At 40.9% G+C, this 13850-nt stretch overlaps 1 protein-coding gene across 1 annotated transcript in view; it reads right to left on the bottom strand.

Annotated features, from left to right (window-relative positions):
- Nucleotides 1-13850, bottom strand: part of SEMA5A (semaphorin 5A) — a 199978-nt gene that overhangs the window by 91736 nt on the left and 94392 nt on the right. The window contains exons 3-4 of the mRNA XM_083360625.1: nt 11092-11191; nt 3373-3418 (exon numbers count right to left, since the gene is read on the bottom strand). Coding sequence (XP_083216751.1) covers nt 3373-3418; nt 11092-11191 — 146 coding nt within the window. The remainder of the gene's footprint in view (nt 1-3372; nt 3419-11091; nt 11192-13850) is intronic.

The raw sequence follows: 13850 nt of genomic DNA, 5'->3' as shown, positions 1-13850 counted from the left end.
CTTGTGCTGCACCCAATATTATAAACTATCAAGATCAAAAATAAAATAAGGATAAATAAAACCAAATTCTCAACCTCTGAAACATATCCCTCCTCAACAAATTTGCAAACTATCTATTATAATCAGTAAAACAACAACAACTGGAATTAAACACAGTAGAGCATTAAATTGCATTTAAATAATTAGGGTTCCAGGATCTCCCTTGCCTCCTCTCTCCTTTGCATGCAACAAAGTTAATGTACAAAATATAAAAATATTATCAAAATATTTTAAGCTCAGCATGCCTTATTTCGAGTTTGAGGCAATTTCAACTTAACTTCAAAATGGGCTGTTCTGACATGACCAAGTGTCTTCCAAGCACATAAGAAAAGTTAAACTCCACTTAATTAGCCATCCAATTTTTAATAAATATTACATCCAATTTGAATTTCTGACTTAAAATTAAAACATCCAGTTTTTAACTATCGTATCATGAAATACAATTCAGGGGGTAATCCAATTATTCCTCACCTCTCACATATTCACATACACTCTGTTTTTGAAAGTGGAAGCCAGAGTGTCCATCAGAGTTGGTCATTAATGTGTATCGTAGGAAATACACCAAAAAAATGTACATGTTGCAGGGAGCCATGATTGAATCACGGTTTTCCTAAACATGTACATACTTATAGTGTAATTTTATGCATGTCCACTTAGCATTGTTATTTTATTATGCATTTATTTTTAGCCCATCTTTATTTTTTTTTATAAATAACTCATGGCAGCAAACATACCTAATACTCCTTCCTCCTCCCTATTTTCCCCACAAAAACAACCCACTGAAGTGGGCTGGGCTGGGAGAATGTGACTGGCCCAAAGTTACCTAGCCTACTTTCCTGTCTAAGGCAGAACTAGAATTCACAGTCTCTCAGTTTCTAGCCTGGTGCCTTAACCAATAGACCAGGGGTAGGCAACCTTGGCTCTTTTATGACTCGTGGACTTCAACTCCCAGAATTCCTGAGCTATGCTGGCTCAGGAATTCTGGGAGTTGAAGTCCACGAGTTATAAAAGAGCCAAGGTTGCCTACCCCTGCACTAGACCAAACTTCAGTTGAGTTTATACTGTCAAATATTTATAGAACATAGGTGAATCTTCTGGAAAATATGCAATGAAAATATTTGTTTTATTATATGTAGCCCTAAGCATTTGTTTCATAAAACGTGTGCACAACAGTAGACTCCGCCCTCCTTTTTTTTTTTTTGAACATGAGAATTTAAGTACAGGCAGCTGCTTTGGACATACTTGCCACCACCCAGAATGTTATGTTTGAGTTCTGTTAAAATCAATAGGTTTTAAGCTAACAGTGACTAACTTATTCTATTGATGTGAGGCACATCAGAATTCCACTCATTCATCATATAACAATGGCAGCTACCTTTGCAGTGCAAACAAACGCATGCCCAGAGTCAAAAGTTTCTTTGTAATAAAGGGGCTTATTCATTGTTTTTGTCCTTGGATGCATATGTAAGCAGGTGTTGCATGTGCATACAAAGGCATCTTTAAAGACCGAAGGTAAACATAATTCAATGACACATTAAATCCAGAGGGAGATTTTGTCTGTACAAGTAATATCCAATTTCTACAATGAAAATTACAAAGTGCAGACTCTTACAGTTTGCTGCCATGATCACATTAGTTTATGTGGAGTTTTAAAATAAGAACACTAACCTAATGATACTTTGATTAGTTATGAGCCAAACAAGATAACTATGTTTGAAGGTAGATTTAAAGAGGAAAAGTAGGAACGGCAAGAGAATTCATGATGGAGCTTATTGTAAGAGATGACCAGGCTGAACCTGAGGGAGGGGTCAAATGCATCATCAGTCATGAGTCCCTACACGCCCACACGAGAACTAAGTCCAGCCCACCTTGAATTCCTTTCTATTCTTAACTTCCCGCTAATTTACCTTGACCATTAGTAGTTCAGATTCTTGTAGAGAGCTTAAGCTTGCAATAAATCTTTAAACTCATTTGAACTGCCTGAATCTCCTGATTTCCCTGGCAATTGACACTTATATTGGCTTTGTCAAAATTGATTCCCCATACTGGCAAATCCAAATTTTTCTTAACACCCCTTGCATGAAAGCTCTAAACAACCAATCAAGGCATGGACAGCTCATGAAGTGAGCTATCAAATGAACCTTGCAAGGCTGTACTCAACAAAAGTGAACAATGTGGCCACAATAATGCAACCGAGACTGCCATTTTTGTGTATATCAGCCCCCCGGCCCTGCAGAGGAAAACAGCTATAATACTAAACTTTAACAGAAGATTATCCAATCCCAATATTGGAGATACTACAAATTCAATTCTATCCAGAGTAACTGTTATATTGTCTGAGGTTGAGACCACTAGCAAACTTAGACAAACCCATAGTCTAGTTTGGCATTTTATGGAGTAAGCAGGTGAGGATAGATCAATCACTCTCAATCCACTTACTCCATTATATTCAACAAAACCTCATGCCTCCCACAGTTCGAAAGAAGAATGAATGAATAAAATGCTGGTCTTATGTGGAAAAGAAGATACCCATCTATTTGAGGGGTTGCCCATCTGAATCTAAAGTAAATATAACAAGATAGAAGAAAAGAGAGCAGAGACCTTGAAATTATGCATTAACACTTTACTATTGGAGAGCAGACAAAGTGTTACACTGCTTGTCTAGTTACAGCCTTTCCAACATGGTGAGATTTGCTGCAATTTCATTTCAATTATCATTGGGACTATGCAAAGGCGACACAATGCACTTCAAGGGTCAAATCAATGCTTCCATAAATTGGCCCAATCCATTCTGGATCATCTGGAATTGTGGTGACGATGAGAAAGTGAATCTTTGTCAATCTCAAATTCTGGAGTGGAATTACAAAAAATGGAGGCCTGCTTCCTCATTACCTGGTAAGGAAATAACTGAAATGGATGCTTTTCCCCTCATTTTTCAATAGAATGAAATTAGAAGGGAAACTGAATCTGTTCTTACTACCTTTACGCTTTCTGAGCTATACCAATTCCATGCTATATATGACTGTTACTGTAGCCTCTCTATCATAAAATAGCTTCTCTATCATAAAATAAAAATCGATTTACATGGAAAGGAATCAAACTAAGAAGAAACAGGAACAGAATTTCAAGTTCTTTATTCCTGGACTGAGCCATGGCTGGCTCAGGAATTCTGGGAACTGAAGTCCACAGGTAGTTAAAGTAGCCCTAGTTGCCCACCCCAATATACATCGTAAGTCAAATCATAGGCTGAAATTTTAACTGACTTTATAAATAAAGATGAAGTTAAAAAGATGAAAATTGTACTTTTTAAAATTACCATATGGGTAAGCTTACCTGGATTAGAGAAAGATCCTCACTATGCAGCCTGAACAAGTAATTTCTAGAGTGAAAAAGAGGGAAATAGCAGTTATTCAAACTATGCAGATTATATAACTGAAATTATAAGAAATAAAGATATTCTTGGTTCTGAAACTGAAGCCCTCTACAGAGTAGTTTGACTGGCACAAAAAAGTAAGGCAATTTTCTAGAGAATTCTGGTTTTGTTGTTTGCTAACAATCCCACAGAGCCATCGAGTTTCATCCCTCTACATGTGACCTTAATACCTGAGGCTCATTAGCAAAATGGAAGCATGACTAGGAGCCCCATATTTTCTCAAGTACAGAGCTTACTCTGGATTCATTCCTTCCTTCCTTCCTTCCTTCCTTCCTTCCTTCCTTCCTTCCTTCCTTCCTTCCTTCCTTCCTTCCTCCCTCCCTCCCTCCCTCCCTCCCTCCCTCCCTCCCTCCCTCCTAATACAACTGCCACTTTACTGGTAAAGATTGCTGCAGTTCAGTACTTATTGTACTTTTTACAGATCCTAGTGAGATACACCATTATATTCTAAAGGAAGTAGGCACAGTTTGAAAGATCACAGGTATTTTCTCATTTGCATTAATATAATGAGGACATACCCAGAGCCAATTTCATCACAGCAGCGTGGGAGATGTAAGTAAGTCATGCTGTTATTTCAGGTTGCTTTTTCTAAGACTCCAACAACCTGCGGATCATCACAGTTTTGTAGGAATGCAGATTTAAAAATAAATTCCTTGACGGTTCACTCCATTCCCCACCTCTACCTTTTTTCTTTTCCTGCAATTCTCCATAACTACATTAATTCAGAGAACGAGCCTGGCTTTCTAGAAAACACACACCAATTGTTTTAGAAATTAATTCACTGTAGGTCCTAATCTTACAAAGTAAAGAGATAGTGGTTTGTTTGTTTTTTTGCTTTTCCATTTATTTTGTTTTGCTCCTCTCCTTTCCTAAGCCATCATTTATAGAAGACTGAAACAAAGTGACTATGGAAACCCCCACATCCTTAATATATAACAAAGTATAACAGTGGGGAAGCTGTGAACCATGGTCTACACCCAGTCTCCAAAGCTCTCCAATATCTTGAGCAGAAAATTCACCAACAAAATGACTGAATTTTGAAAGTGTGTAGTTATGGCTTTTTGTTTTCGCTTTTATTACTCAGTTGTGGGGTAGTGGAGAGGAAGAGAACTCCAGACAATTCACCCACATTTTAATTGCAATTAGGATTGAAAAAGAGCCATTCTATAAACATTTTCATTATTATTGCTCATGTCGTGCCACTGAAAAGCCTGGTACAAATTTGCCCTCTGCCCTCATTTACAACATGAGGTGAAGAATAGTTACTTAAAACAGAAGTCAGTCCCTGCTCCACCCTTTGTTCAAGTACCCTAAACCTCAATTTAGAGATTGCAGCCACAGGACAAGAGGCAATACAAAGTCAAAGGAGAACAGAATGGGAAGGAAGACATGCGCAAAGATTCTTCAGCTCTAAGGTTTCTGCTAATAACACTGTTATAGACTGGAATGCACAGGACTTAGTTGCACATGGAAATGGTAGCCACTAAAAAGGCAGCCTGGTGTGAAAAGATGCCTCAAAATATGCAAGCCCTTTTCTTCTCTCCCGAGATCTGGAGTTTCAATTTTGGTGGGGTCCCAGGATATCACAAGGAATGCCATTCCTTGGAACAGCTGCCCAATAGCCAGACCCACAGGGCGGAGCCCAACTAACATCTGCAAAAATGGACCGTCCACTCTGAGCGCAACAGCACAGAGGTGCACAAGCCAGCTCCAGGAAGAAAGGACCGGGGCTGGAGGGGGGAATGTGACAAGAGGGGAGAGGAAAAGCTCAGATGCTGGACTGTGTTTGGCAGCAAGAGCTGAGGACATGAGCAAGTAAGAACATTTCAGAGCTAAAAAAATAGTCAATACAGGAAAAGACCGAGCTAAGAACGATAGGGATATGAGAATCAACATTCTCATATCCCTATCAGAGCCTTGGTGGAGCAGTGGGCTAATGCCTCCTTAAGTAACACCAGCTGCCTGCAATTAGTGCAGGTTCGAGTCCCACCAGGCTCAAGGTTGACTCAGCCTTCCATCCTTCCGAGGTAGGTAAAATGAGGACCCAGATTGTTGGGGGCAATTAAGCTGACTTTGTAATAATGCCGCTTGGGGGGGGTTGAAAGCCCTAATAAGCAGGCATATACATAGAATGAAGGCTACTGCTAAGCTTGTAAGCCGCCCTGAGTCTTCGGAGAAGGGCGGGATATAAATGGAATTAAAATAAATAAATAAAATTCTCATAGAACAGTGTTGGCACATTCTCACATAGAACAGTGGTGGTGAACCTATGGCACACGTGCCAGAAGTGGGACTCAGAGCCCTCTCTGTGGGCACGCACGCCATCACCCCAGCTCCACCACCCCCTGTGGCCCCCTCACCAGCAGCCCCCCCCAGAGGAGAGTCGCCCTGGGCACAGCCTGCACGGAGCAGTGCAGTCAAGGACATGGCAGCTATGAAGTAAGGACAAGACTGCCCTCGCATCCCATCGCGTGCAGATGATGCTGCGGGGCGCGGACAGAGGGTATGGCCGCCATAACGCTGCTGGACCGCCTGGGCGATCTGGTGTGGTGTGCCATGGAGGTGGTGGGTGGCCCTGTGGGCAGGAGAGGTGGGGACGGGGCAGGGGCAAGGCGGGTTTTGGGCACTCGGTCTCTAATAAGTTCGCCATCACTGACATAGAATGTAAGGGTGGAAACACAGTATATGGATGAAATCAGATAGCAGTTGTATAAAATTTATAATGACAGGAAAACCCTAAATTAAGATGGCTCTGGCATATTATTTTCTACAAACTCAGATTTTAATTTGAGCTTTCCCTTTCAGTGTATAATTCTATAGAACTATACCTACATAGGCTTCTACTGTGACGAAACCAAACATTAAGGAGAGATCTAATGTTTTAATTAAAAGTCTACATTTAAATTTTTTCAGTGATAAGTATGTTTTCATTGGTAGATTTACATTTAAGTGGTGAATGCATGTGCTCCGGTGCATTTCAATTTTCAGCTGTTCCAGGGGTACATTGTCAGATGCTTAGAGAGCTGCCTTCCACCAAATGAAACTATTGGCCCGTCTGTCCTTGCCATGTCTTACTATGATTGGCAGCAGGGGTATTTCTCATTACCAGCCACCTGCTCTCCTAAGTGCTAATAGCCAGCCTCAGTCTGACTCTTTGCATGCAGATGATAGGTTTCACCACACAGCTATGATTCTTTTTCAGGAACTAATGTGATAGGCCCTTTTTGTCAATTGGAGAAAACAAAGAACTTGGCTAAAAGTATCTATGTCCCAGCTCAATGTAAAGTTGCATTATTTATACAATCCCGTGTGGCTCCTAGATTGTAATACAACTACCACAGTGTTAGAGCATTTAAAAATTCATTTAATATTTTCTTTTATTAGGTACAATCTATGGGACAACAAGCATGAAAAATCATTGCACATGGATGGTTTAGCAAGTTAATTTAGTCTGTTTAGTTAAGCATTTTCTTATTCAGCCATTTAAACATTTTCTTAGACAGGCATCAAATAATTATCCATTTCAAAAGATGATGTCATGCTTCCGACTAACAAAACACTTCAAATGATCTTCAGGCAAACATTGGATGTTTTTGCTTTGACAGGTGACTTGGAGATCATCTAGTCCATCCCTCTGCTCAGTGTAGAACCCACTGGTTAAAGAATCTCCGATAGGTGACCAATCCTCAATTGCACAGAACAAAGACTGTTTATAAAATTGTGAATGGGAAGATTTAATTTCAGTTTGAAAATCTTACTTAGATTTTTTTTCCTTGCAGTAGTTTTTTTGCACCTGGGAAAACATTGCAAAGTCAGAGAAGAAAAGCACTTTTCTCTTCACTTCTCAGTCTCAAAAATTGTCTTCCCAATCTTCACCTTTTCTGTCCCTCAAACCACTCTAGTCATATCCAGCTGAAGACCAGTTTCATGTCCAACATAACTTGGAATAAAAACTCTGGTTTCTGTTTCAATTGGACTCTTTTTCCAAGGATAATAAATCTGTCATGTGTTAAAACTACAAGGCAAACTCATGCTGGACATTCATCATTCAGCTGCTTTTCTGATCTCACCTTTTCAAGAGACACACAATAATCCCGAATTCAGCGGGAAGCCCACCAATACTCTTCCTTCTATGGTTACATATGAAAGAGGCTAAGTAACAATGTAAGTTTTCAACAGAATTGCTCTTGAAACTTGCCACTGTTTTAAGGAAGTGAGAAAATATGCAGCCGTATTTATTGCAAGCATTGATATCCTACCATTTACGCTGCAAATGTGTCCAATTTTATACTTGTGAGCATTTGGCTTGGACACTTATTTCAAAAGAATCATTTTTATAGCCTGTTATTTTGGACGGTTTTGATTTGTGTATAGGTCGCCAGCCAGGGCAGCAGAGCTAAAGCTAGATTGGGCTAAAGCCAAAGACAAACAGAGAGGGAATAGATGAGTGAGCCAAGTAGGATTAAAAGAGGATCAGGGCAGGCAGGTTCACCGCCCGTTCAGGAAGCTTGAAAGAGGAGATATCCAGCAGTCTGCAAGAGCTGTTTCTGGCTTCCTTTAACAGGGGTTGCTGGGAGGCAGCTGTCAAAAAAAAGCAGATCTATAGATGTTTTTGCCATTGGAAAGTCAAAACATACGGTTTTCTTACATTAACAGCAAAACAGTCTCTTCTCATCCTCCAGTTTCTCATGGGGGCTTTGAGCTATTCACTGGGATAAAGTTAGACATTTTTATGACTATACTGACTATATAGATTGATCATTGTATTATTATTATTATTATTTTGCTTACAAGTTTAAACTAATTCTTTCTTAGTGTATTTTAAAAGTGAGGTTGCATTTGAAAACAGGACTAGGCTAAAAAGTAATTCCCTCTGCTGTCTTCCTTCATAACTGTTCAGGTAAGTCCTTGACTTACAACAAGGTCACTTAGTGATTTTCACAGTTATGATGCAATGCCATTTTGGGCACCCAGCAACTGGTCCACATTTCTGGCCATTTGCAGCATCCCACAGTCCTGGGACCATAATTTACAAAATTTCTGAGGAAAACCAATATTTACTTCTGGTTTCCAGCAAAAACGCCCCATAGCAAACAATGGGTTTGCTTAAGGACTGATGGATTTCCCTTACAACTGCCGTGTTCGCCAAATCACTGCCACAAAAAAGGTTGTAAAATCAGGACAGTCACAGGATAACTCACTTTGCAACCATTACAATTTATGACCAAGATTGGCAGGCTCAGTTGAGGTTGTAAGTTGAGGTCTATGTGTAATGTCTCTAGGATGACGTAAAATTTTCATTAGAACTACAATTTTAACATATGCAATTAAGGCTTTCGGTCTGTCCATGCTACTGTTGATGATACCACAAACTCTATTTAAATCAAAACATTTCAGGGAAACTCTTGTCTTTGTTTGTTTGTTTGTTTGTTTGTCTGCAAAAACTCTTGGGTTTTTTTGCAAAAAAAGGAACAGAAAAAGAAAGAAAGAAATCAACCAACTGGCAAAGCAAACCTTCAATCATCTTGAAGCCAAAGCCACTTCCTGAAAGCACTACTATTAAAATTCAGTTTGACCTGAAACCTCTAGGACAACAGGTAGAATTTGAAGACGGTTCAAACCAAAGCTAGGATAATAAGAGGGGGACACCAGCATGAACTGAATCATAAATTAAGATTCTGCCTTGCAGATTTAGGTAGCTCTGTTACTATTTGCAGCTTTCATTCGCTGGGTTGATTAAACCTAGCAAGAACCTAAGATTTAGAGCAGAATGGTAAAATTCACCTCAACGGAAATTGCCAGTTTAGAAAGAGGGAGGAGAAAAATAATTTTTAAAAAAGAACTTGCACAATTCCGGTAGGTTTTTCTACCATTTTAGCCAGCTTCACAATGCAAGTTACTATATGTGTAGAAATACTAGCAGGAGAATACTAACTCATCCATTATTCTGATCCCTCATCCCTTGCTTCAGATCAGTAATACATTTTATAATCCACATTTTATAATACATTTTATAATCCACATTCACTTAATTTAAAAGTACTGCAAACTTTTAAAATACAATTTCAAAACTATTTTGAGAGCACTGGTGTGTACTTTATAACTAGGTTCAAACCTGATGTGTCTGGTTTCCACTAATCACCTCAGGAGAGGTAGGCAAGTTGGTACTCACTGAAGATGATGTGAATCTTTCTAAGCTGGCATATCTGTCCTCACTTTAATTCGGGGTGCCCAATCTTATGGACTTCAACTTCCAGAAATCCCCAGCCTGCATGGATGGCTGGATGGAGAATTCTGGGAGTTAAAATCCACAATTCTTAAAGTTGAGAAGATTAGACACCCCTGCTTTAAAATAAGATGAGATGCTTCACAACTTTCCTTTATAAAATATTCTCTGAAAGCTAGTAAGTCAGCAGAAACGATTCTCAGCTAAAGTAATAAAAGGTGCCACATGTTCAAGCTAGGCTGATTATTTGGGAGGGGGCAAGGGAAACTTGTTACTCAATGCTACCAGTCAGAATGGACATATTCTAGCCAGAACTACTACGTCATGTAATTCACCTGATTGTATAGCTTTGCCTGAAGTTCTACGCATTTCTAAGAAAACTAGATTCTATTGACTTTCTAAAGCAGTTATTTTTCTAAGCTCACCCTGAAGCCTGCAATTATTTTCAGGCATTGAAAGTCAGGAAGCCAAGAGGGAAATGAAACTTTCAAAATTACTTTATTAACTTCCTGAGAGTTAGTAAAGAATTTTACCTTTCTCCTTTCTTTTTCAATCCTGTAACTTTTTCAAATAGGTAACAAAAGGTAAAGGTTTCCCCTCTCCAGCAGTGTCCGACTCTAGGAGGCGGTGCTTATCCCTGTTTCTTAGCTGAGGGAGCCAGCACTGTCCGAAGACGTTTCTGTGGTCATGTGGCCAGCATGACTATACATCAAGGCATACAGAATGCTGTTACCTTCCCCCTGAAGTGGTACCTATTTACTCTCATTTGCCTGCTTTCGAACTGCTAGGTGGGCAGGAGCTGGGGCAAATAATGGGAGCTCACCCCATTGCGCAGTGCTCAGATCTCGAACCTGGGCTGTCAGCTTTCCAGCTGACAAGCTCAGCGTCTTTAACTGCTGAGCCGTCGCACACCCTACCTTTTCAAATAATGTGTTAACCATTTTAATCAGATAATATAAACAATGCATTGAAAACTACTTTGAAATAATGCAATCTATAATGCAATTTACACCATGGTAATAAAAGACAAAAGAAGCACTGAGATGACGCAGCACATGCAGGCTCATCCTTTATGTATTCAGAGAAATGCCTGAATTTACATACTAAAATTGGAAAGGGCCCTTTGTCATATATCGAGTGTAGAAAATCATAAATAACAAGAGTCACCATTTTTTTTATACATCAAATTTAATTCAGCTAATATACCCCCCCCCAACATTTTGGGTAACAACCACACAGGGCTGATGGAAACTTAAAACCCCAAAACCTCAGGAAACTGCCAGCTTGCTTACCCATGCCTTAAAAACACAGGATAACAGAGAAATATAAACCACTTATGTTACCACAAACGTATTTGAAAAATAAAAGGTACATTTTTAAAATAGCATCTCACCTTGCCCCAACAATCAGTTCTTTTTGTCTTGGATCAAATGTTATTTGAGAGAAGTCAACAGCACTTTTCGATCTGAACACATGTAACCAAGGAGCAAGTTCTACAAGAACAGAAAGAAAATAGTAATAATAATATTCATACTATTAGCATTTATTTTCATTTGGTGTTATCAAATCATTTTATCTATACCAATTGTCCCAACAGTTCTGTAAAATTAAAAGAAGTGACTAATGGCTTCTATTCTGGTCTGGGTTTCTGTAGACCCAGACTTTATCTTCCTTCTTATTTCTTTTCTTTGAGCCTCTTAATAAATACAAATATTGTCAGCATCAGAATTAAGACCTAGGGCAGGGGTGTCAATCTCAATTTCATTGAGGGCCACATCAGCATTCCGGTTGCCCTCAGGGAGCTGGGTGGGTATGGCCAGGGTGGGTGTGGCTTACTGGGTGGGCGTGGCTAGAGTGCATATGGCCTACTGGGTGGGCATGGCCAGCTCTACATCGTTCGCATCAAGGGTGCCTATGGGGGCCTGGGCAGGAGTGGGACAGATCTGAGGGTCTCTGGCAGAAGGAGGGTCTCTGGGCCAGGGCCAAGGCAGTGGGGGCCGTTCCCTTACTGTTTCCAGGATGGCTTCGCTGGCCACATGAAACCACTTCACGGGCCGGATCTGGCCCCCGGGACTTGTGTTTGACATGTCTGACCTAAGGGAAATTATAAGGTGCTCAACCCCATCTTGACAACCTTTCCCCCCTCCATCCTCTGCTTTATAGAACAAGATTACTCTTTAAGTAATATTAATATTAATGTTAACTTTAATAAACAGATAACAACACTTTTAGACTTGCACTGAAAAGAGACAAGCAGCAAAGAGGTGATGACGGATCTGAAATACTTCTGACCATCTTAGGAGCATACACATTTCCACTTCTGCATTCCCTAGGTCAAGAGTGATGCTAGGGAAAACTGCCTCTTGTCTGCTCAATAAACTGCCCTGCAAAACTAGATGTCTAAAAGAGCCTTGGTGGAGCAGTGGGCTAATGCCTCCTTAAGTAACACCAGCTGCCTGCAATTAGTGCAGGTTCGAGTCCCACCAGGCTCAAGGTTGACTCAGCCTTCCATCCTTCTGAGGTAGGAAAAATGAGGACCCAGATTGTTGGGGGCAATAAGCTGACTTTGTAAAAATGCCCTAATAAGCAGGTATATACATAGAATGAAGGCTATTGCTAAGCACATTGATTTGTGCTTTAGATTGTAAGCCGCCCTGAGTCTTCGGAGAAGGGCGGGATATAAATGGGATTTTTAAAAAAAGATGCATTTTCAGAAGAGCCTCCTTTGAAAACAGGGAAGTTCTAAGCCAGGAATCCCAACTTTTTTGAGTGGGTAGACACATCTGGAATACTGAGAATTTGCCAAACTCATCTTTATACCATTTCCTGTGGAAATGCATTTCAGAGCAATTTTCAAAACATAACATGCAGTACTAAAAACTAATGATTTAAAACAATATAACATTTGCTCATTAAAAGGCAGGGGGACAAAATCAGAAGACCCATCTGGCATTCATAAAGGGAAGTCAGTGGTAAACTGATAGGTTTCCAACAGATGCCTCGGATATAGAATAGTAAGAAACTCCCTGGATGTCAGCAGGGAAGACATTCCACAGGGAGGATTTGCCACAAGCAATCACCAGATGCTTCTCTGCAGTTCTCTGCTCATACAGATCTTAGCAACTAATAAGGGCTGTAATGAAGAAGGTATCCTGTCAGAAATTACTTCTTCAAGGCCTTCAAGCCAATCCGCAACTTTGGCTCAATAGTTTATTTGCAGGCAGGGCACAGATATGACAGACTCAGCACCTGTCCGTCATATTTTGGACCAGCTGTAGCCTCTAGATCAGAGTTCCCCAACTTTTCTGGCTTTGTGGACTGGCAGGAAGGAAGGGAAGAGGGGGTGGTTCTGTGAAGGGTGTGGGCAAGCATGTACGTGTGTAGAGCTCCATTATGTGAACAGTGGGCATACCTCCCCACTGTCTGTGCAAATGGACCATGCGCATGCTCAGCCACTGCTTGCGCCAGTGAGGATGTGCGCTCGCCCATCACTTCCACAGCCCGGTTCCGAATGGCTCATAGCTCAGTAGTGGGCTGCAGCCCAGGGGTTGGGGACCCCTGTGTTATGTATTCACATATTAATGTTATATATATAAACAGGGCTGAGGTAAAAGCCGCGGCAGCTTTTGACAGCTGTCAAAAGCTGCCGGACAGAACTACGCGGGCGCCAACCGACTGACAGCTCTCGGCTGTCAAAATCACCTGGTAACAGCACGCGCCGCCGATGACAGCTCCGAGCTGTCAAAACCAGCCGACTCCGATTGGCAGAAGCGGATGGCGCGGGAACCCGGCTCAGTCCTGATTGGCCAACCTGTTGACAGCTGCTAGTATAAATAGGAGCCATGTTATTCTGTTGTTTGCCTGGTTCGTAAATAAAGTTGAGTTGCTTAACTGTGCTGTCTCGCCTGCTTCTTCGCTAAAGCACTGGCGACGAAGGTGGGATGCCTGCTTGCATAGCTGAAGTCACCGCCTAAGGGGAGAAGAGATTTTTTCCCTTAGCCTGAGCTAGTCACTCGCTGAAGTCACTCCCACACAACGCAAGCAGCTGCACCCACGACTAGACAGACAGACAGCATGACGAACCATGGCCACATTCGAGAGTTCAACACTCGCCACCCAGAATGCTGGGAATCTCATCTGGGCCAGGTAGAA

This window comes from Vipera ursinii, assembly GCF_947247035.1.
Source record: "Vipera ursinii genome assembly, chromosome: 3".
Classification (NCBI taxonomy): domain Eukaryota; kingdom Metazoa; phylum Chordata; class Lepidosauria; order Squamata; family Viperidae; genus Vipera; species Vipera ursinii.
The sequence above is the reverse complement of the archived record's forward strand: the minus strand, read 5'-3'. Positions and strand labels throughout refer to the sequence as shown.